The 22,464-nt window shown below is 48.0% G+C and overlaps 1 protein-coding gene across 1 annotated transcript in view; it reads right to left on the reverse strand.

Moving 5' to 3' along the window:
* Positions 1-22,464, reverse strand: part of LOC142573082 (beta-hexosaminidase subunit alpha-like) — a 58,349-nt gene that overhangs the window by 9,618 nt on the left and 26,267 nt on the right. The window contains exons 8-11 of the mRNA XM_075682596.1: positions 20,948-21,152; positions 16,155-16,241; positions 15,109-15,181; positions 14,695-14,866 (exon numbers count right to left, since the gene is read on the reverse strand). Coding sequence (XP_075538711.1) covers positions 14,695-14,866; positions 15,109-15,181; positions 16,155-16,241; positions 20,948-21,152 — 537 coding nt within the window. The remainder of the gene's footprint in view (positions 1-14,694; positions 14,867-15,108; positions 15,182-16,154; positions 16,242-20,947; positions 21,153-22,464) is intronic.

Consider the following 22,464-nt stretch of genomic DNA (forward strand, 5'->3'; position numbering starts at 1 on the left):
GTAACCAGCTTGCGGACAGAGTCAGCAGCATCAAGCGCGCGGCAGCGGCTCGAGCTCGGGAACTGCTCGGTGCCTGCTAGACCCGGCGGTCGCTACGAACCCCAATAAATCTCCTTTATAATTGGTGGAGCCGTGCTGGGTAACGTTCCATTCTACCATCCTGGAACTCCGTTCTCGGACGCTACCCTCTGCCATGCCGGACGCCGACCAGCAGACTCTTCCATCGTCACCCGTCCCTTGCGCTGGCACCGTTCGCCAGCGTGAGCCTCCCATCTTCAGCGGAACCGACGAAAACGACGTTGAAGAGTGGCTGTCGTCCTACGAACGGGTGAGCGTTCACAACAAATGGAATGACTCGGACAAACTGGCTTACGTATCATTCTACCTCGCGGGCGTGGCCAGTCTCTGGTTCAGAAATCACGAGAGGGATATCCGAACGTGGTCGGCGTTAAAAACGTCGATTACCGAAGTATTTGACCGACCCGCCGCCAGGAAACTCCGAGCCGAGCAGCATTTGCGTACACGCGCACAGGACACGGGTGATACATTCACCAGCTATATAGAAGACGTTCTAGATTTGTGCAGGCGCGTGAACGTTGCCATGATCCCAAGTGGAAAAGATCAAGCACGTCATGAAGGGAATCGATGATGACGCGTTCCAGATGCTTCTGGCCGAGGACCCGCGCACTGTTGGCGACGTCATCAGCTTGTGCCAGAGCTATGACGAATTCCGTTAGCAGCGAGCTCTGACAAGGCGACATCCCACACCGAATGCGGCATCACTCTGCAGCCTGACCACCGGCCAAGAACAAGCCTCCTTGATAACCCAAATCAAGGATATTGTCCACGAAGAACTCTCACGACAGCTATCTCTGGTGTCCGTTACTCAGGAGTCTGCCAGCACTTTGCCGTCTCATCTCCGTGACGTGATCCATGAAGAGGTCGCGGAAGCGCTGCCTGCTGTTCACCAGCAGGATGTGACTACACCAGTCACTTATTCTACGGTTGCTGCTATGGCCCCTCGCACTGTGCCCGTGGGTCGCTTCCAGCAGCCTGTGCAACGCCCTCCCCCTCCCGTCTCCTGGACCAACACTGCCGTCGCTAACCAGTGGCGTACGCCGGACAATCGCCCTATATGCTTCGCATGTAGGTATCCCGGTCATGTCTCAAGGTTCTGCCGCCGCCGATCGCAGGCGTTCGATGACGATCGCCGAGCGCCCTATGTGCCGTCTGATTCAAATGCGCCTTACGGACCCTTCGAACCATCACCAGCTCCCTCCCAGACTGATCGCCGTCCTCGCTTCGAACGCCTCCGATCTCCCTCTCCACGTCGCCGATCGCTTTCCCCTATGCGTCGACGACCCATCGCTAGCGAAGAGGGAAACTAGACGACGCAGTTCATGAGGCAAGAACTGCGCAAGTGTCGACATGCCGAAGTCCTCCTCCTTTACCTGCCAATGTCATTGATGTGTTTATCGAAAATGTCGCTACAGTAGCCCTCGTCGATACCGGTGCTGCTATTTCAGTTATAGATGCCAGGTTTTGCCGTTCGCTTCGCAAAGTGACGACATCTCTGTCTGGATTGTCGCTTCGAACGGCGAGTGCTCAACCCATCAGCCCTACCGCTGCTTGTACTGCCCGTGTGACCATACAGGTCGTTTTGTACACAATTGAATTCATAGTTTTCATCGTGCTTCCACGCCGTTGTTCTAGGATGGAATTTTCTCTCACGCCACAACGCCATCATCAGTTGCGCTCGGGCTGAAATTGTCGTGAAAAAAGACACCTGTATTCCCCCGTGCTCTTCAGCATTCGTACCAGTCTTCTGTAGTACCATATCCGACGGGACGGTCTTCTTCATGCCCTCTCATCACTTTGTTACCCGAAAAGAGCTTCCTTTGCCCTTTGCAGCTCTTGATTTTGCCGCCGGTGTTAGCACGATGCCCATTTACAATCATCTTTCATCGCCGCTATCACTGCTCCGCCACGAATGCCTTGGATTACGTCGAGTCAGTCGATTCAACACGGATTGTCTCCGTCCTAGACGAAGTGCCTTCTACTGCCGTCCATCAACTGAGTGCCCTCTCCGTACCCGACTCAACATGGACTGGTGTGTTCAGCCCATTCATCGCCGAAGATCTGACGCATTCGCAGCGATCTCAACTTCTCGCAGTCCTTCAGCACTTCCGCCGTTCTTTCGACGTTGCGCAAACATCTCTTGGCTGTGCATCGACGGTCGAGCATTACATCGACACTGGCTCTCACCGCTGCGAGAAAGACCATATCGCGTGTCCGCTACGGAACGTCACGTCATTGCAGACCAGGTCGATGACATGCTCCGTCGAGGCGTCATTCAACCTTCCCAAAGCCCATGGGCCTCTCCCGAGGTCCTCGTCACGAAAAAAGACGGTTCCATCCTCTTCTGTGTCGATTTTCGACGGTTGAACAAGATCACGCTGAAGGACGTCTACCCATTACCACGCATCGATGATGCTCTGGATTGTTTGCAGGGAGCCGCGTTCTTTTCTTCGCTGGATTTGCGGTCAGGCTGCTCGCAGGTTCCCATGGCAGAGGCCGATCGTCCAAAAACTGCCTTTGTTACGCTAGACGGCTTGTATGAATTCACCGTGATGCCTTTCGGACTTTGCAATGCACCTGTTACGTTCGAAAGAATGATGGATAATGTTCTGCGTGGCCTCAAATGGAAAGTCTGTCTTTTCTATCTTGACGACATTGTGGTGCTCGCCCCTGATTTTGCAACGCACCTGCTCCGCCTCCAGCACGTACTCACTTGCTTAACCAACGCCGGGTTGCAACTTAACCTGAAGAAGTGTCGATTTGCTGTTATTCAGCTCACAATTTTAGGCCATGTCGTGTCAAAGGAGGGCATTTGCCCGGATCCCGAGAAGCTACGCGCTGTTACTGCGTTCCCAAAACCTACTACTATGAAAGAGCTACGCAGTTTTATCGGCCTCTGCTCTTACTTCCGGCGATTCGTTCGAAACTTTGCGTCAATTATATCGCCTCCCACGCAGCTGCTTGGTCGCGCTAGAGATCTCTCATCGTGGTTTCCAGCGTGTGACGACGCCTTCACAACCTTGCGCCGTCTTTTCACGACGCAACCCATCCTTCTCCATTTTGACCCTCAAGCGCCAACCGAAATCGATACCGATACAAGCGGTGTAGGCCAACACAGCGCCAAGCTGGCCACACAGAATACGGCGTCGAATACGCGAGTCGCACGTTAACCAAGGAGGAGACCAATTACAGCGTTACAGACAAGGAGTATTTGGCCATTGTGTGGGCGCTTGGCATGTTTCGCCCATATTTATACGGCCGATCGTTTGACGTAGTGACCGACCATCACGCACTATGTTGGCTGTCGACGCTCAAAGAGCCTTGCCCACTGGACATTGCGAATCCAAGTATATAACATCCGCGTGGTTTACCATTCCGGGCGAAATCACTCCGACGTTCACGCGCTATCCCGATCGCCGCTTCCCCCGAAGGCCACTCACGACTCCTACTGCGAGTGCATATTATCCTCTCTTGACGTTGACACTATCGCTGCTGCACAGCGTCATGACCCTGGACTGCATCTCTGCTCGACCTTTTCTCGGATACATCGAAAGCTCCGGCGTCACGTACGCTTCGGCACCAAGTTCCTCATTTTGCGATTCGAGACCAGCTACTATATCGACGCAACTATGCCCCAGAGGGACGCACCTAGTTACTCGTCATTCCGAGAATCTTGCGATCAGAGCTCTGCTCCTCGTTCCACGTCGACCCTCAGTGTGGCCACGCAGGAGTCTTCAAGACCTACGAAAGACTTCAACACCGCTATTACTGGCGGGGAATGTACAATTTCGTTCGAAAGTTCGTCCGCTCTTGTCATGAGTGCCAACGCCGCGAAGCGCCACCGCAAAACTCCGCCGGTGAACTCCAGCCTTTACAATGCCCATCCCGACCCTTTGATCGCGTGGGCGTAGACCTCTACGGGCCACTTCCGTTGACTCCTACCAGCAACAGGTGGATAATCGTTGCGGTAGACCACTTAACCCGTTATTCGGAGACTGCTGCTCTACCAAATGCTACAGCGCAGGAGATCGCCAGTTTCATACTTCGCCGTTTTCTCCTTCGTCATGGAGGTCCACATGAACTTTTAAGCGATAGAGGCTGCGCCTTCTTATCTGAAGTCACCGAACAACTGCTTGCTGAATGGGCTATTGTTCATCGTAAATGCACTGCTTATCACCCACAGACTAACCGTACCACGGAACGCTTTAATCGAACTCTTGGTGACATGCTCGCTATGTATGTATCACCTGATCACTCTAATTAGGACCTAGTTCTTCCGTTTGTCACCTACGCCTGCAACACCGCGACTCAGGCCACTACAGGATTCTCACCCTTTTACCTTCTTTACGGCCGTCATCCTTCGCACACAATTGACACTATTCTGCCCTACCTGCCCGACCCATCCGAATGCCTGCCGATCGCGGAAGCCTCCAGACACGCCGAGGAATCCCGCCAGCTGGCCCGCCGATTCACCTCGGACAACCACAACCGTCGAAAAGCCGTTCACGATGTCCAGAGCTCTACTCCCACTTTTCTCCCGGGCGCTCTCGTCTGGTTGTTAGTGCCACACCGCACGCATGGGCTCGCTTCAAAACTCCTTCCGAAGTACGACGGGCCATACCGCGTTCTCGAGAGAACATCACCCGTTAATTACCTGGTTGAGCCGCTAACGCCGCCGTCCGACATGCGACGTCGTAACCGCGAAGTCGTTGACGTTGAGCGTCTCAAGCCGTATCACCATTCCGCCGTCCTTCCAGAAAACTAAGTCGCCAGGATAGCTCCTTTATTTCCGCGGGGCCATTGTAAGGAAGATAACCAACGTGCGGACAGAGTCAGCAGCATCGGCAGCATCAAGCGCGCGGCAGAGGCTCGATCTCGGGAACTGCTCGGTGCTTGCTAGAACCGGCGGTCGCTACGAACCCCTATAGATCTCTTTTAATATATATATATATATATATATATATATATATATATATATATATGTGAGAGCGACCATCCAGTTCTACTGCGGCAACATCGACGCCTCGCTTTAAGAGATCAAGCTGGCGTTCCAGTGGCTGTGGGGCAGGAACATCCCGAAGGACTACTGCAAGAACGCCTCCAACTGCGCTCTTGGCGTTGTCCGATGGTTCGTATGTAATGCGACATGGCCAGCGCAACGTTTTAAAGCATTAGCATTGTACAGATCACTCGACAAACCTAACATCCAATGCGTCGAGGCGCTATCAGACGGGACTACCTCGCTCATTTGTCCCTTGCGCTAGTAAACTTCATTTAACCGTCGTTATGGGCTTACCCCGCGGGTCAGGGCAGTGTTGCGGGCGGACACAAATCAGATGCACGAAACCCCTTTCCGAGGTTTGGTGCATCTGGCCATGTGAGCCCATCGCAGCAGCAGCGTTAACAGCAAAGAGGGCTGATCTCGGTGATAGTGCAGTGCAATCTGGTGGCAAACCCGGAGACAGTGTAATCTGCGGTCGCGTGGGTCACGTGGGTGCTATGCTGAAAAACGTGGTGCAGGATATGAAGTTTCGTTTGCGTTATCACGGCGCCAACTTTCTCAAAGCTTCCGCCATGGGTGAAGGTTGTGAGTTCCTCGCGCGTCCTTGTACATAAAATAGCATTGCACGCATCATACGTCTGTTTGCATCGCCATTTAAGTGAAACATCTCTACGAAATCTTCACTTAAAGAGAAGCTGAAGAGCCTGTCGAATTCAAACAAGCTGGGCGTGTCTGCTGCTGCACTTTTCGTCGAAATAAAATATGTTTGCGCTTTCTTTCACTCAATTTCGATGCGATATTCGAATTCAGAGGGTTGAAAACCACGACGTACAGCTCTTCCTTCATTTTTTCCTGGAAAACCTTTCAGCTTCCCTTTAACGTTGATATAGGGCCCTTTCATACACACAGGCGCTAGTGGTACATTCCGAGTAGTTAAAGAACACAATGGGCTAAAGATAAAAGTCTATAGCTGCATGCCTTCGCCGTGAACGTAGACGTGTTGTCCGGGCACTCCGGGACTTCATTCAGTAGTGTGCCACGTGAAAAAAAGAAAATAAGACTGCCTTTCTTGTCATAGCAATAAAAAGCGTACAGCTTAGCGGAAGTTTTCTGGCGGTGCTTCAAGTGAATCGTGTCGTCTACGTAAAAAACGAAATATTTTTCTCAAATACCCACGTGCAGCTTGAGCAATAACTATCGTTAGGAAAGATACAGCACGAGCGAGGCAATCGATTTAGTGTTTCCATTGACAATTTAGTCCAACCTTCTGTCAGGTATGGCGAGCTCATCGATATATATATATATATATATATATATATATATATATATATATATATATATATATATATATACAAGAGTATACAGGCGGTAATAAATAAATAATAACAACCGCACATGATACTCAACAACTTCATTAATGCTGAAAAAGTTTTTCTTATATTTGGCCTATCGTGCTTTTGATCTAACCTGTGTGTCATACGTACGTGCCATTGGGCGTGTCTACAATGTGCCATAGTGGCACAAACTGTGAAGAATCTTTCGATGTAGCTAGATATCTGTCTCACTTCTGTGTGAGACGCAGAGAAGTGATTAGCCTCGCGACATCACTTCGTCGACGTATCCGCCTGATTTTACATCTGCATTTCGGCATAGTTTGTGAATGGTGTGCTGCATATACACGTAAACATTGCATGAGAATAATTTTGTAACCTATGCGACACAGCACCAAAACGCTAATTGTTCGGAGTACGATAAACCGAGTCTTCATACTATCTTCGTTACCGATCGTTGTCGCCGTGCTGCTGCCGTCACATAACATATCGTGTCACACACACAATTGCTCGCTATCTGACCTGCCTGGTAACGCCTTGCAGATCCTGAAATGATGATGAATCATCGCCTTCAAAACATCATACCTCAAAATGATTTCGGTAACATTAAACGGCACAGTACGTGGGATCTGCATTCTTTTTCTCGCTAAGCACAGATTTTCGCTGCTTTGTTTACATGCTGCCTCTGAATTAGTCATTTAACTATTTTTGATTCTGCGTCTGCTTGAGCAATTTCCGTAATGTCCTTTCAGTCTGCTTAACATCCACTTAATACGGGGCCCCGTTCCTTTTCTGCGCGTCTGCAAACCACTGTGAAAGTGCGCCTTCGGGTGCTGTTCTCCAGTTTGCAACAAGTGCATCCCGCTCGGTTTTCGCATCTCGCTGCAAAAGTCTGTACGGTCAGCTGTATAGCCTGCCGTGTGCGACACATCCTTTCACTCATGGTCATTCGGGTGTTTATACTGGCTTGACGGTCGTTCACCGTGCGTATTGTCTTGCTGGCCATCCTTGGCTTTAATTCACGGACAGCTGCCGCGTGGACGACGTCGAAGAGAAGTTCTGCCTGAACACAGCGGCACGCGTGTTCCTGAACCGGCGCGACCCCCGCATGGCCCTGGACGTGTCCAGCCACTTCAGGGAGGCGGTCACTTGCTGGAGCGCGCCGCTCTACAAGTTATGAATGCGAAGTATTCTCTTCCAAGTCAACCCAGTTCTTGTCGTGTGTACGTTGTCTGGCCTCTTTCGCGAAGTACCTTGTAGAAAGCAACAAAGAAAGAAAGAAAGAAAGAAAGAAAGAAAAGAAAGAAAGAAAGAAAGAAAGAACCACAGTTTATATAGTCATGCACAGCATCAGTTTGGATAGCCATCATCAGTCAGTGTTTGGAGAGTGACAATTATAACTTGTCATCGGCGAGTCCTAACGACTCCCTTGGGGGTCGATGAAGGCGGAATGCTGAATACGTTTGGCGTTCACCTTGCCGGGGGCAAGAGATGGCCAATGGCAGGTATTTGCTTCCGCTACACTCATGAAAAAGCTGAATATGCCCACTGACATGAAGAACAGCGGAAAGTTCAAAGTTCGTGAACGACGTGCTGCGCACGGGAAAGTGTCTTCAAAGGCGATTGAACCAGAAAACGGCTTTGCGTCTTTGCAGAAGCATCGCGAACACATCATATGAAGCAATTGTAAAGGGAGCACTCGTAATGCGTTTTCGTTGCGCAGACGATGCCGGCCATGTCTCTGGTGATCGAGAGCAGCCACGACGTTCACATCGCGTACAAGAAGCAGAAGAAACTCGAGGACACGGCCATCAAGGAGAAAGGTCGCGAATAGGGCTGCTTGCTCGACGTGTCTTGAGTATATAGAAAGCGCTGCGAGGACACGAAAGACGAATAGTGACGATGGGTTACGGACATTGTCTGATAAAGCGGTCTGGGGGTACCCGACTAATCTACATATTTAGATGCAGTGTGTCACTTGTTTTGGCAGTTGGGGAGGTATACGAAAATCAGTGAAGATTTAGGCATGCATATTGTTCCATTGAATCAGGAAGATACAAGTACTGAATCAGTCGAGCAATAGGTAGACCTTGTTGGTATAGGTAGAATCAGTCTAGCAACGATCCTAGTCCTTAACCAGAGAGCTAGCGGTACTGTTAGTGGCCATGCTTTCATTCTTGTTTTGCATTAGTAGGCGCTAGATCTCCTGTGGCTCGCACAGCGAAATCCCGTGGTGAACAGCCACGGCGTCGAATGGACGCCGTGGCCCACACCCCAAGAAAACCGACCTGGTCCACTACCAGAATTGAACTAAAGTGGATTGAGATGGCTTAAAGTGGATTAAGGTGACCTAAAGTGAATGAAGGGGGATTGAGGTGGATTAATTTGTATTAATTTGTATTAACGTTTGTACAAATTAGAGCAAAGTGGATTAAGGGGGAGTTTTAATTTAAGGTGGTAACTTAGACAAGTCTTCTTGCTTTCGCATTCAAATAACGTAAGGATACCTAAGCGAATGTCAACTTTTTGCAGCTGCATCCACTCGCTGAAGTTCAAGAAGCACCCCCGAGTGAGCGACTTGGTGGCCGTGCTAAACACGCCCACCAAGATCGTCGAAGTGCGGTTCTTGTGCACTGAAATTGCCTCGGCCGTGGACGTGAGTGAGTGCATGCGCACTGGCCAGCGTGAACTGCATACTCGTGCACCAAGCTTGCGCGTATATTATGCAGCCTGAATACGCACTTATCGCTTTATTCACTGTGTACTAAATTGGGCTTGGAAGTTCCGCTCGAGTAAACGGTGGTCCTTTATGAAAGCGAACACGCGAGCGCGTGGCCCGTGCTCTGCCGAGGCTGCCTAGAGCGCCAGCAAGTGGCAGCAAGGAGAAGGACATCTACTTGTAACGTCATCTGTTGGTGGTCAGAACCACCAGGCATGGCCGATAGGCAAGCGCCTGCTAGAATTAGCTTGAACCCCCCCCCCCTCCTCGCATGACTGTTGCGCAAGGAGCGGGGCCTGCAGAGCAACGCCTGCTGCTAGCACACCGCGTTGGATACGCAAGCGCACTGGAAACGTGGAAGCGCCAACATACGCCCGGTAGTTACTAGGTGCTCCTGGCGCACTTATATTAACACATAAGCGTTCTAGGGCCTCTTCCCTCGGAACTTAGTCCGTCCATCCGTTTTTCTGTCTGTAACGCGTGACACGATGCGCTGCATGTGCATCGTGTCAGGCCTAAGGAGGTGTATATGCGAATGCCTTATGAGCAGGTATTGCCGCAGAGAGCTCTCCACATGCCAGTTACGAGCACTCTCGTGAGGTACCTTTCCAGGCGCCTCTTCGCTAAAACCCATTACTCGTCGCATCGCCATTAGAAAAGCGCCAGCAACGCCTCGCGCATGGCGATACAGCGCGTGTCTCCCGTGCACGCGCTCACGGCATGCAGCGCCCCAGTCTGCCGTCCAATGAGAAGCCACAGCGTGGCTCTTGGCCTTCGGGGCGCGTGAAAAGTGCGTTCGGCGGAAAGAAGCGATTGACTGTCGAATAGGCTCCTGTTAACTCTGCTTTCAAACTGTGTGAATGCTTAATATTGAGTTTCCGGGCACATGTTCGCCCACAATAAACCAGTGTGTGTAGTGTGCTTCATTGAAGAGTGCTACATTTCTGGTGGAGGTGCGGGGTATGATTGGAAGTCCCCAGTTCGTAAGAGAACGGAGCCCCGACCCTCAGCGATTGGAACCCAGGGAACCCAGCGATTGGAACCCAGGAGCCCCACCCGAGCTCGGACCGCTTCCTGTTGCTGCAGCAGTGCAGGCGACAGTTACCAGTGGCATCGTTCCAGCTCATCGTGTACCCACCACGCACGCCCGAGTCCTTCCACGGCGATACGTTCGAAGATGTGGAAGACTGGTTAGAGTACTTCGAGCGAGTGGCAGATTTCAACGGCTGCGAGGAGACACGGAAGCTTCGCAACGTGTACTTCGCGTTAGAAGAGTCAGCGAGGACGTGGTACGTCAATCATGAAGCGACGCTATCTTCATGGGAAGAATTTCGGCGACAGCTGCTTGCCACGTATGCCAGCACCGATCGGCGAGAAAAGGTAGAGCACGCTGTACAAGCCAGAAACCAGCGCGCTAACGAGAGTGTCGGCATGTATATCGAGGACATGTCCTGTCTCTTCACGCGCGCGGATCGAAACATCACCGAAGAGAAGACATTACGCCATCTGATGCGTGGCGTTAAGCAGGAGCTGTTTGCAGGACTCGTCCGCAACCCACCACACAGTGTTGCTGAGTTTTGCACTGAAGCGACGACCATAGAGAAGGCGCTGCAGCAGCGTGCCCATCACTACAATCGTGATGTCGCCAGCGCACCGGCCGATATCCTGTCAGCAGGCCCAGACAGCAACACCGAAGCACTAAGGGAACTGGTGCAATCAATCGTAAAGGAGGAGCTTCGAAAGCTGCAGCTACCGGAAGCCACGCCGACAGTTTCAACTCTCGCCGCCGTCATTCGAGATGAAGTTCGCCACGCCATTCTGCAGCCAGGACGTGAGGAACCGCCTGTTCATCATGACCAACCACCACAGGTACGTCGCGTTCCAACCTACGATGATGTGTTATGTCAAGCGACGGGGCATAGTTCTCCATTCGCGACCCCCAGCCGCTGCCAGCCGACTCTGCGCAGTGGACCTCTTGTAGCAGAGCTGAGGCCACGAAAAAGTGACGTGTGGCGTGCACCCGACCGGACGCCACTCTGTTTCCACTGCGGAAACAGAGAAGCTGGACACCTTTACAGAATGTGCCCATATCGCAGAGCAGGTCTTCGCGGCTTTACGGTAAATGCGCCTTGTCCCCGTAATGGCGAAAGACCCATCGAAATTCAGGACTACTTGACAAGACAACAGGATCCGGCTGTTAGATACCAACACCAGTCAGGATCATCAACGTCTGCACGCTACCGATCACCAAGTCCACAGCCATTCTCAATTTCACCAAGGCATCGCTCACTGAGCCCACATCCGGAAAACTGAAGCGAGTGACCTGTGGAGGCGAGGCCGCTGACGTTCAAAAAAGCCAAGATCCTCCGTCAAGTTTACCGAGCATCCGCGACGAACAGAAGTGGATGAATAAGATAAGTAAACCGAGAATTTTTTCAGACTTGCGCATTACAATAGACGGTCATGAATTGAGTGCATTAGTTGACACATGTGCCGATTAATCCGTCATAAGATATGCAATCACCAAGGAATTGTAAAAAGTTTTGATGCCGTGGAGTGGACCCCAGATACGTACGGCTGGTGGGCACCTCATTACGCCCCTGGGTAGATGTACAGCGAGAATCGGAATTCGGGGTTTTTCTTACGTCGCTGATTTTGTCGTGCTACCAGAATGTTCGAAGCATGTAATGCTCGGTATGGACTTGCTCCTGGCAAACTGTGCCACAATCAACCTGCAGAATTCTAGCGTGTCATTTTATACGAAGCAGGCTATAGACATGCAAGAGTCGGAGGAGGTAGAACACGTTGCCTTGCGGGTTACCGACGGTGACATAACCGTGCCACCACGATGCAGCATGCTGGTTCGCGTAAGAAACGAATCATTCGACGACTCGGAAGGTATAGCGGACGCCAACGCCGAGCTACTGTTGAAGGAAGGTATTCGCGTAACACGAGATATTGTTCAACAACGCGATGGGTGTGCTGATGTATTGCTGACGAACTTCGGAAGTGAATTTCAGCACGTCGCAAAGAACACAGCCATCGCCTTCCTGCACAGTGCTACTGAGGTCACAGATGTATGTAGCTTAGCGTCAAGGCCGCCTGCTGTCTAAACTATGCATGACGCCGTAACATCAGTTGCGATCAACCAAAGCCTGTCGCCAGCCCAGAAAGTAATGATGGAGGACCTTATAATTGAATTCGCAGAATGTTTCTCCACCTCGTCAAAGGTACGGCGCACACCAATTGTTAAACACCGTATCGTAACAGACGAAGCGACCAGGCCAGTATACCAACATCCGTACCGAGTGTCACCGGTTGAACGAGAGATCATAAAGAGTCAGGCACAAGAGATGCTTGAGGACGATGTCATTCAGCCATCAAACAGCCCGTGGGCGTCGCCCGGAGTCCTTGTGAGAAAGAAGGACAATATATCTAGATTCTGTTTTGATTACCGGAAATTGAACAGTGTGACCAGGCGGGATGTATAACCCCTTCTCCGCATTGATGACACGTTAGATAGCCTACGACATGCAAAATTTTTATCTTCATTAGATCGCAAGAGCGTATATTGCCAAATTGAAGTAGACGAAAGAGACCGCGAAAAAACTGCTTTCGTAACCCCAGACGGCCTGTATGAGTTCAAAGCGCTTCCATTCGGCCTCTGCTGTGCGCCGGCGACATTCCAGCACATGATGGACAGTGTCCTCTTGGGTCTTAAATGGCAGTCATGCTTAGTTTACCTAGACGACGTAGTGGTATTTTCCGCAACATTCGACCAGCATGCCCAGAGGCTGCGTTTAGTGCTTCAAGCCATCCGCTCAGCAGGCCTAACCATTAAGCCGGAAAAGTGCCAGTTTGTATTCCAAGAACTTCGTTTCCTGGGTCACGTAATTAGTGCGCAAGGTATTGGTCCGGATCCCGACAAGACTGCTGCCGTTGCACGATTTCCAAAGACTACAAACAAGAAGACGGTACGGCAATTTTTGAGATTATGCGCTTATTACAGGCGATTTGTAGAAAACTTCTCCAAAATTGCCGAAACTCTGACGAAACTTACTAAAGAAGACGTGCCCTTCATGTGGCATACTGAACAAGAGGTTGCGTTCAATGAAGGAACGATTTCAAGCCCCACCGATCCTCGCCCACTTCGACGAGACAGCGGACACAGAAGTCCACACAGATGCAAGCAATCTCGGTCTCGGCGCGGTTTTAGTTCAGTGGCAAAATGGGGAAGAGAAAGTCATAGCGTATGCTAGCCGCACTCTCTCGAAAGCTGAAACAAATTACTCTGCGACAGAAAAGGAGTGTTTGGCTTTCATGTGGGCCATCAGCAAGTTCCGCCCCTACCTTTACGGCAGGCCGTTCCGTGCAGTCAGCGATCATCATTCTCTTTGCTGGCTGGCAAACCTAAAAGACCCATCTGGACGACTTGCGAGGTGGAGCCTCAGGCTCCAAGAATACGACATTACTGTCGTGTACAGGTCTGGAAGAAAACATAACAATGCTGACTGCTTGTCCCGCTCACCAGTGGAGTCTACTCCTTCAGAAGAAGAAGATTTCGCGTTCCTTACAGCGATGACAGCTTCGGAAATCGCCGAGCGTCAACGGGCCGACACAGAATTGCTCCCACTCATCAAACACCTCGAAGGATACGACGTCGAAGTCCCACGTATGTTTATGATAGGTTTATCGTCATTTTGCCTCCGAGATAATGCGCCCTACAAGAGAAACTTTGAGCACAACCAGGAAAAATTCTTACTCGTCCTACCCTCAGCCATGCGACCAGAAATTTTGGAAGCTTTCCATGATGAACCATCGTCGGGCCACTTAGGTGTCAGCCGGACCTTCGCCAGAATTCGTCTCAGATACTTCTGCCCTAAACTGTTAGCGTCGGTGCAGCACTACGTGAAGACATGTCGCGAATGTCAAAGGCGCAAAATACCACCCGTGAAGCCGGCCGGCCTTCTTCAACCCATAGACCCACCAAAGACTGCATTTCAACAAGTTGGAATGAATCTTCTTGGCCCGTTCCCAACATCATCGTCAGGGAAGAGATGGATCGTAGTAGCGACGGACTATTTAACACGATATGCTGATACTGGCTGCCTTGAGCGAGGAACGGCAGTTGAAGTTGCAAATTTCTTCGTTTGTAACATAGTACTGCGACATGGTGCACCAATGGTTGTGATTACCGATCGAGGAGCGGCTTTCACAGCTGATTTGATGCAACGTTTGATGAAGACGACTCACACCAGTCACAGAAAAAGCACTTCATACCATCTCCAAACAAACGGCCTGACGGAACGTCTAAACCGAAGCCTGGCCGATATGCTTTCCATGTATGTCGACCTCGAACATAAGACATGGCACGCAATCTTGCCTTACGCCACTTTCGCCTATAATACGGCAGTACAGGAGACAACCCAGGTCACTCCATTATTATATATATATATATAATTCCATAACTCCATTATATATATATATATATATATATATATATTGATTACGGCGCTGCATTTACATGCATGAACAGGTCAACCGTAACTGATGGCCAGACTCGCCTGTGAAGTTATGCGGATCGCAGGAGTAGAAGCTCTCCCAGTCGCGACCGTAGCCGATGTAGTCCAAGTACCAGCAGCTGGATAAGAGCGCACTGAACCCCGCTGCCGTCACGGCACTCATTTCCTTCTGGTGGGGTTCTTTCCAGACATGTACCACTGTGTCAGGCGCAATCTGCAAAAGACACTACGCTGTCAAGTCGTCTTGAGGCTTATGAGTCGACCAGTAGATTGCGAGCCTACCAGATTAAAGAACCCACCGACTTTCATTAGTGTTTTGTTGCGACTTCGTAGGTGTGTTTCATGGTTGCTTTTATTTAAGTCGCGTTTGTGCGCGTGCTATTCAGATATCTAGTTTAATGAATAAATTTGAGTATCGGCGTTATTCTCGAAGCCCGATGGGATGCTTTCACTTACCTCAACGTTGTTGTCGAATACTTCCTGCCACACCATGTAGCTCTTCCGTACCTCTTGCACAAGTTTGAGCAACCTGAAAACGTAATCCACAAAAAAAAAAGGACATGACGAAAACCTGCTTGCGTTTCCATGCTTCTCTTGAGCTGACACACTTGACTGAAGCTTTGTAAGCAATGTCCATGTTTATCTAGGCACCTCGTTAGCTTAACTTCATTTCAGTGACTGTCTTCAGAGAGCATCTCATCTCTATAAGAAGGCTGTCTTATGGGATTTTGAAAAGTCACGTACAGCATTTTTCTCAAATACATAAACAAATTTTCAAGGTTGCTTTCAGCCAGCAGTTGATTTGTGATACCAATGTTTAGCTCAAAATTAAAAACACCAGGTCTAACGTTTCGAATAAATGACCTTCAAGCTTGACAATTATCTGATGACTCCCTTCACCTAACTTATATGTTGCTTTTTATTGTAGATATGCAAGGTTTTAGGCCACGAAACTATGTCAAATATTCTATAGCTATAGCTATATTCTATAGTTATTCTATAGCTGTGGTAAGTAAACCATGTGAGCGAAATTCGGTGTGAAGATAAAATCTTATTATCATTGAATGGAATTTTTCTTCTCCCCAGTAATAAGCGTGAACCACTATTGTCTCTTAATTTCAAAATTCAACATGCACGTCATTCGTTAACAAATATGCTCTAATTTCATGATATGTCACCTCTGTGAATTTCGTAGACAGGAGTTGTATAGTGAAACAGTAACTCTCATTGCGGGTGGTTCAAAAGAATGTTTAGGGTGTTGTAATTTTAAACACCGAACGTACACTTATACTTTGTTGCTGTCTGGCATAGTTTACTGCTGGTTCTTGTTATGATTTTCACAACTCTTTCAACAATCATAACCACAATATGCGAGACTAAAAACACTCAAGCAACTTGTGATGCACGTGTTTGTTTGATGTTAGTGTGCTTTAGTAAGACAATCCTATAGCAACAGGGACGCTTAAGCAGTATAAGAGCAAAACGAGTTCGAACTAGCTCACCTTTGTATGTAAAACTCTTCGAGCTTCTCGTAGTCACCGGGAATACCAATCATGGCCATGAAATTTCTGATATTTGGGTTGGATTTCCTGGAAGCATAATTTTATATAGCAGGGCACTTCAAAAGATGCAATCGAATGAGCTTGCGGAAATATCTCGTAATATACCTTAGCGGCTGAAACCGGACACTTCACTGTAATCTAGAATATCTCAAGCTGAGAAAAAAATATTTTATGAGACTGTGTTTAATTGATGAGTTTTGACATTTAGGGCCATTGACACGTAAACAAAGTCTAGACTACAAAGAAAGCCGCTGTTCCTTTGCAGAACATGGAATTAGATGTCAATACCATTGTATGCATCCTAAAGCATTCACTCCAATGAAGTAAATTACCTTCACAATAAAAGCCTGGCGGAAAAAGAAATTTAACTAATGTAGTGGTGAAATATAGCAGAAGTGTGTCAATCAAACGTCGGTCATAATTATTTTGTTGAATGCACAGGAATGTTTGTTCTTCGAATAATAGAGAATTAGTCAACCTAGAGACTGAGGTGAGGGCACCTTGTGCAATCAAAGTATGACAGCGCGTCGTCGTGAAAAAGGACACAACCGAAGAACAAGCAAGGAAAAGACTGGACAGTGCAGCACTCGTTCTTGTCCTTTCTTCGGTGTGGATCGCTTCCCAAGAAGTCACGTTGCTATAGCTTGATTCATGCAGAACCAAGTAGCGCATTATTAGGCCTTCTGGAGGGCAAAAATATTGGGCGTAATGAAACAGAAGTTAAACATGAGTATATTTGTGGTCATGCTATACAATAATTTAATCAACATAGTCTACCGTTGCACAAGACATTGTATAAAATCGACATTTATTTTGATCTTTGCACCTTGAGCCATTGACGACAAAAACTATGTAGTTTACGTTAGTCTGTATTATAGCGGGAAAAGAGGCGGCACTGGGCTGTCTATTTCGATTGTGAATGCTGCAGTTTTACTACAACGATAAGAAATGAGCTACGGAATGAGATAACCAAAGGGTGGGAGCTATTTACGTAGACTGCCTACTTTAGTTCTCAGTGCCTGAAAACCAATTTGTTCGAAATGTTCCCGCTTTTAGCGATGAGGTTTATCTCTCAGGAGAAATAAATTATAAAAATTATGAGCTTGTCCTCCCGTAACTGAGCAGAAATGAAAGTTGGATGTCATAGTGTATCGGTTTCTGATTGAGCCTAAATGCCTGGAGTTTAACATGATAAGGAAAACGAGAACAACGTGAAAGCAGGAGCCAACGTTACGACAAGTGGACTTGTCTTATTCAAGGTGACATATGCTTTCCTCGCCACAGTATATATAGGTGGGGCTCTTCCAAAGGGCAGAAAGCGTAAGGCAGATGGGTGCGGCAACGAGTGAAGGTGTGTTAGCGGCGAGGGTGTCGAATTCAGAATAAAGGAGTGTTGTGCACAAGCACAGGGACAAGGCCATTTGTCAATCACGTGTCAACGGCCGTTTGTCAGCTGGCGTGTCAACGGCGTACACAGCAGCCCTGTATTACCTGTTTCGCTGGTGGTCGTGGGCTATCGTGTCTCTGAAAGAGATTTATTATTTTATTCACGTTACCCCTAAAGGCCCTCCAGGATGGGGTACTACATAGAGGGGGGGGGGGATACAGCTTTTAAGAAACGCGATAGATTTCAGTAATAAGTGCCATAAAACATAAGGCATAACACAAAAAGTAAGAATGAACACAAACAAAAACAGCAAATTTTACACATTTCCGTTACAGCGAAGAAACTCTTGGAATTTTATGATGTCAGTTTCTGTGGCGATGGCTGATGGTAATTTATTCCATTCAATGAAAGTACGGGGAATGAATGAATGGGCGTATGATGAGGAATGACACTTCACACGTTTAATTTTGAAAGAATGATCACGGCGCGGAAAGATGGCATGAGGTGACTGAAACAAATCACTTCGAAGGGAGGGGTGCTGATAAAGCTTATGGTAATAGTTCTGCGGAAACCCGCAAGGTGGAGAGAAGTAATGATTAAAGGGAAAATGAGACATCCACCTGTTTGTAGCAATTGCTACAAAGGAAACCCATACGGCTTCCTCAAAAGAAAAGCCTCATAGTTGAAGAAAAATTCGTCTTGGTCCGGAACTCGAACCCGGGACCGCCGCCTTTACGGGGGAGCCGCTCTACCATCTGAGCTAACCAGGCGGCTAGCAGATGGCAGGGCGAAGTCGAAGTCGAAGCCTGGTTAGCTCGGAAAGGCGGTGGTCCCGGTTTCGAGTCCCGGACCAGGACGAATTTTTCTTCAACTATGAGGCTTTTCTTTCGAGGAACCAGCATGGGTTTCCTTTGCAGCAATTGCTACAAACGGGTGGATGTCTCATTTTCCCTTTAATCAAGCTTATGGTAAAGTGTAAAACGAGCAAGTTTGTGGCGATATGACAAACCTTCGATTTCGGCACGTTTTCTTTAATACTGTAACACTTGTGAAGGCACGGTGACAGACAGACAGACAAAGAACTTTAATTAAGTCTGAAAATATGAAGCGAACAGCGCGGTTCTTCAAGGATTCGATGTTATTGATAACGTAGGCTTGCTCAGGGTCCCAGATGGCCTCAGCATATCAGATTTTATGGCGTATTAGAGTTATATAAGCCAGTTTTTTAACGTGCACAGGGGCGTGTCTGAGGTTACGTTTGAGAAGACCGAGTGAGTGGTTAGGTTAGATGATAGAAAGAGCGGCAAAAACCGGTGCTCGTGAAGGCTCGTGAAAAAAATAAAACAAAATAATATTAAAGAAACTGAAATGGAATAAATAAATAACAGGAAGAAAAACGGAAAGAAGAAACAGAAAACAGTTAGCTTGGCTTCTTAGCGTTTCTTTTCTTCTTCTTCTTCTTCTTTCCGTTTCTTTCCTTTTATTTACTTATGTATTCCATTTCAGTATTTTGTATTCTTTCATTATTATTTTTTTACGAGCACCGGTTTTTGCCGCTCCTTCTATCATCTCTTTCAGAGACACGATAGCCCACGACCACCAGCGAAACAGGCAGTACAGGGCTGCTGTGCATGGCGTTGACACGCCGGCTGACACACGGACGTTGACACGTGATTGAGAGACGGCCGTGTCCCTGGCCAAGACTCCTTATCCAAGACTCCTTTATCCTGAATTCGACACCCTCGCTGCTAATACACCTTGGCTCGTTGCCACACACACCGGCCTTACGCCCTCTTCCCTTTAGGAGAACCCCACCTATATATACTGTGGCGAGGAAAGCATAAGTCGCCTTGAAGTAGACAAGTCCACTTGTCGAAACCTTGGCTCCTGCTTTCACCTTGTTCTCGTCTTGGTCATCGTCTATAATTTCCAACTCTCGCCTTGCCCGTGTTTTCTCTGCAGTTTAACGTGTAACAAGAACGCAGAATGCAATAATATGTATTCCGCGCCTGTCCTATTGTCGTAGCCACAGGTGGGAATCAGACTCGCGACCTCATGCCACGCAGTACAATGCCATAGCAACTGCATGAGCTACCAGAGTCGGTACCCGTTCGCATGTCTCACAACATCAGTATTAGCTTCTTTATTAGTATCTCGCTGTCCTAGCCTGATTCCTTAATTTTTCTGCCGCTGCAAGCGATATTCAATTTCGCGATAGCAAGCCTCATGCTTAGGGCGCAACTAAATGGATTGAGAATAAAGCACGGGGCCTCACGTGTTCGTTAAACGAGGAACATATTTCGGGAATTTAGGCTGAACATGAGTTAAGGAATGCTTACTGTAAGGCAAAGTAAGCGCAAAATAAAGTAAGCGGGCCAGGTTCAATACAGCTCCCTGTCTCAAACGCGCTTATGTGAATCTATTAGCATCCATAGTATTGTTTTTATGTCGATGCATCTCCTCAGGCGCACGAATGCCATAGCGAACGCTAAATCGCCATTATTCGAGATCAATGACACCGAAGAGCGTCATTGCGACAATTCATAGCGCGATGCCTTGTTTGCCGATTACATTTATGAATCTGCGAAAACTCTTACATATGTTAAGGTCACCAAATAAGGTGTGTTTTATGTAAGCCTCACAAAAACTATCGGGAAGCGCTGTATGTATGTGTGGATCATGAGCAGCGACGAGAACACTACGTCTATACGAATACGGAAGCCATTTAGGCACCTTCGCAAAAAAGCTCACTATCTATTCACCAATGCTCCTCTAAGTCACTTGAAGGCGTGGTCCTGCCGAGAGATCAAGGTGGTAATCAATAAGTTTGGTTAGTTTCTTACAGACAATAAAAGAGGGATATGCGGCGCTACGATTGTCCAGGTGCCAGGAGAGCTATTCGTAGTACATGCATGGATCCCGCCAATCTCTGCGACGTCAGAGCTTATTCTACGGTTACTAGCTGCGCTTTGTCTGTCTAAATTTCCAATCAATAAGTGTTGTAAACATAGCGAGGCAAAAGTATCTGCACACATACATAATCGTTGAAAATTATTTCATTTGTGACGCACCAATTTGTTGAAAATAGGGAATTTGGTAAGCAGTTTAAAGAGAGAAGGGCGAATTTCAGAGAAATTCCATTTTACTACTCGTTTCCACTTTGCCTGAGCCATCACAACCGCAGCTGCCGTAGACATTGATGCCAGAGTTTCAATGACTGCCAGAATTTTTGCATGACTAACTCTATGGGTACGAGCATACAATCATCGGATGCCACACTAATATTTTGAGCATACGTTCAATACAAGCAAAGATTTTGCCTTGTGTTCGATGACTCTGCACGTACCAGCAGTCGAAGCTGACTTCGTCTCCTCCCAAGTGAATATACTGGTCGGGAAACACGCCGGCCACCTCAGTAAACAGCTCCTTAAGAAAAACGTATGTGTCATTTGTAGTGGGGTCGATAGGTCCGAGATCGCCGTCGGGCTCCATGCCTTTGTAGCAAGTCGTTAGGAGATCGGGAAACGCCGCACCCCACGATCGAGTGTGTCCTGTATCGAAAGATAACCCTTGAACGTATCGCACGTGTTCTCACTGCAAATTTCTTCTTGGTATTCAAATGAAGTAGATAGTGCAATGGCTGAGTAAAAAAAAATTAATAGTGCTACCTCCTCATATGCTTTTGGTGCTTGCTCCAGCAGATGAAAAAAGCTACTTCGGGCTTTGCGTTAGGTTTCTGTCGGTTCAGTTAGAATTTTAAGTTGTAACACTCATCATAGTAAACAAGATACACATTGGGCTTTGTCAGGTAAGTGGCCTGATGCCTCCTTCTAGATGCATTAGAAAAATTGTTCCAAGTTTTTTTCCAAACCTGTGTACAGCCAGTTTTCAGACTTTTCTTGTGTTGCACTAAGCCTAACGAAAACAGACAGCTCATACGTACAGTGGATGTCTAGCTAGCAAACCTGCGCTTCCAATGCGCACGCCAGCTCCTACGCCGTGTGCAGTGCCAAAAAGTTGTGCCCTGATTCCGTGTTCAAACAAAATGTAGGCTGCGAATAATTCTGACGAAGCACCATACCTTTACTGCACTTCCTACAATGCGTGGTTGATTCCCACTCAGAGGTTTTTTAGTATTTTCTTTACTACGGTGTAAGGCCGCTTTCATACACAAACAAACAAAAGAAAAAACAGCAGAAGCAGCAGCATCTCTGACGCTTTCTGAAGTTAGACTTTCCATGTGTGCAAAAGAACTGAGCGCTTCATTTTTGGCTAGACACTTTGCCATCAAATTGCATGGGACAAGTCGGATATGTGCATGTTACAACTGTGGAACATAAGCTGACTGGTAAAGAGATATCCAGGTGGCAACACTTCAAAAAGGACACCACACCGCCCTCTAAACCATTACACACAGGCTTTTTAGCATAATATTCAGTAAAATCCCAAGACAATCGCTCGGGAGTTTTGGTGACGAATGTCACAAAAAGATTTCACTTCAGTTTTAGTGGAAAATGAACTAGTGCCAATCGCATGATTTTCGCTCAGTGGACATGGCTTTGGTGCCCTCTTGTTTCGATTCCACGATAACGACATATTTCCTTAATTTTGTTAGTCAAACGTTGTTCATTACAGTTTGGAATCCTGCTATTTGTTCTGCAGCTGATTCTCGCTCCATTAGGTAATTCCTATTAGGAAGCGGAATGATTATGCTAGAAGAGCATTGTTGTTGTTGCAAATAAAAGACGACGCCGCATTATGAGCATTTACTATCATCGTTTACATGAGGTACTCCATTAAAAGAAGATCGGGGCAGTCATGGCGTACGTATCAATTATTTACGTTTGGTGCTTAAACCCAGGA

The sequence above is a fragment of the Dermacentor variabilis genome, chromosome 2, assembly GCF_050947875.1.
Source record: "Dermacentor variabilis isolate Ectoservices chromosome 2, ASM5094787v1, whole genome shotgun sequence".
In the NCBI taxonomy this organism is placed as follows: domain Eukaryota; kingdom Metazoa; phylum Arthropoda; class Arachnida; order Ixodida; family Ixodidae; genus Dermacentor; species Dermacentor variabilis.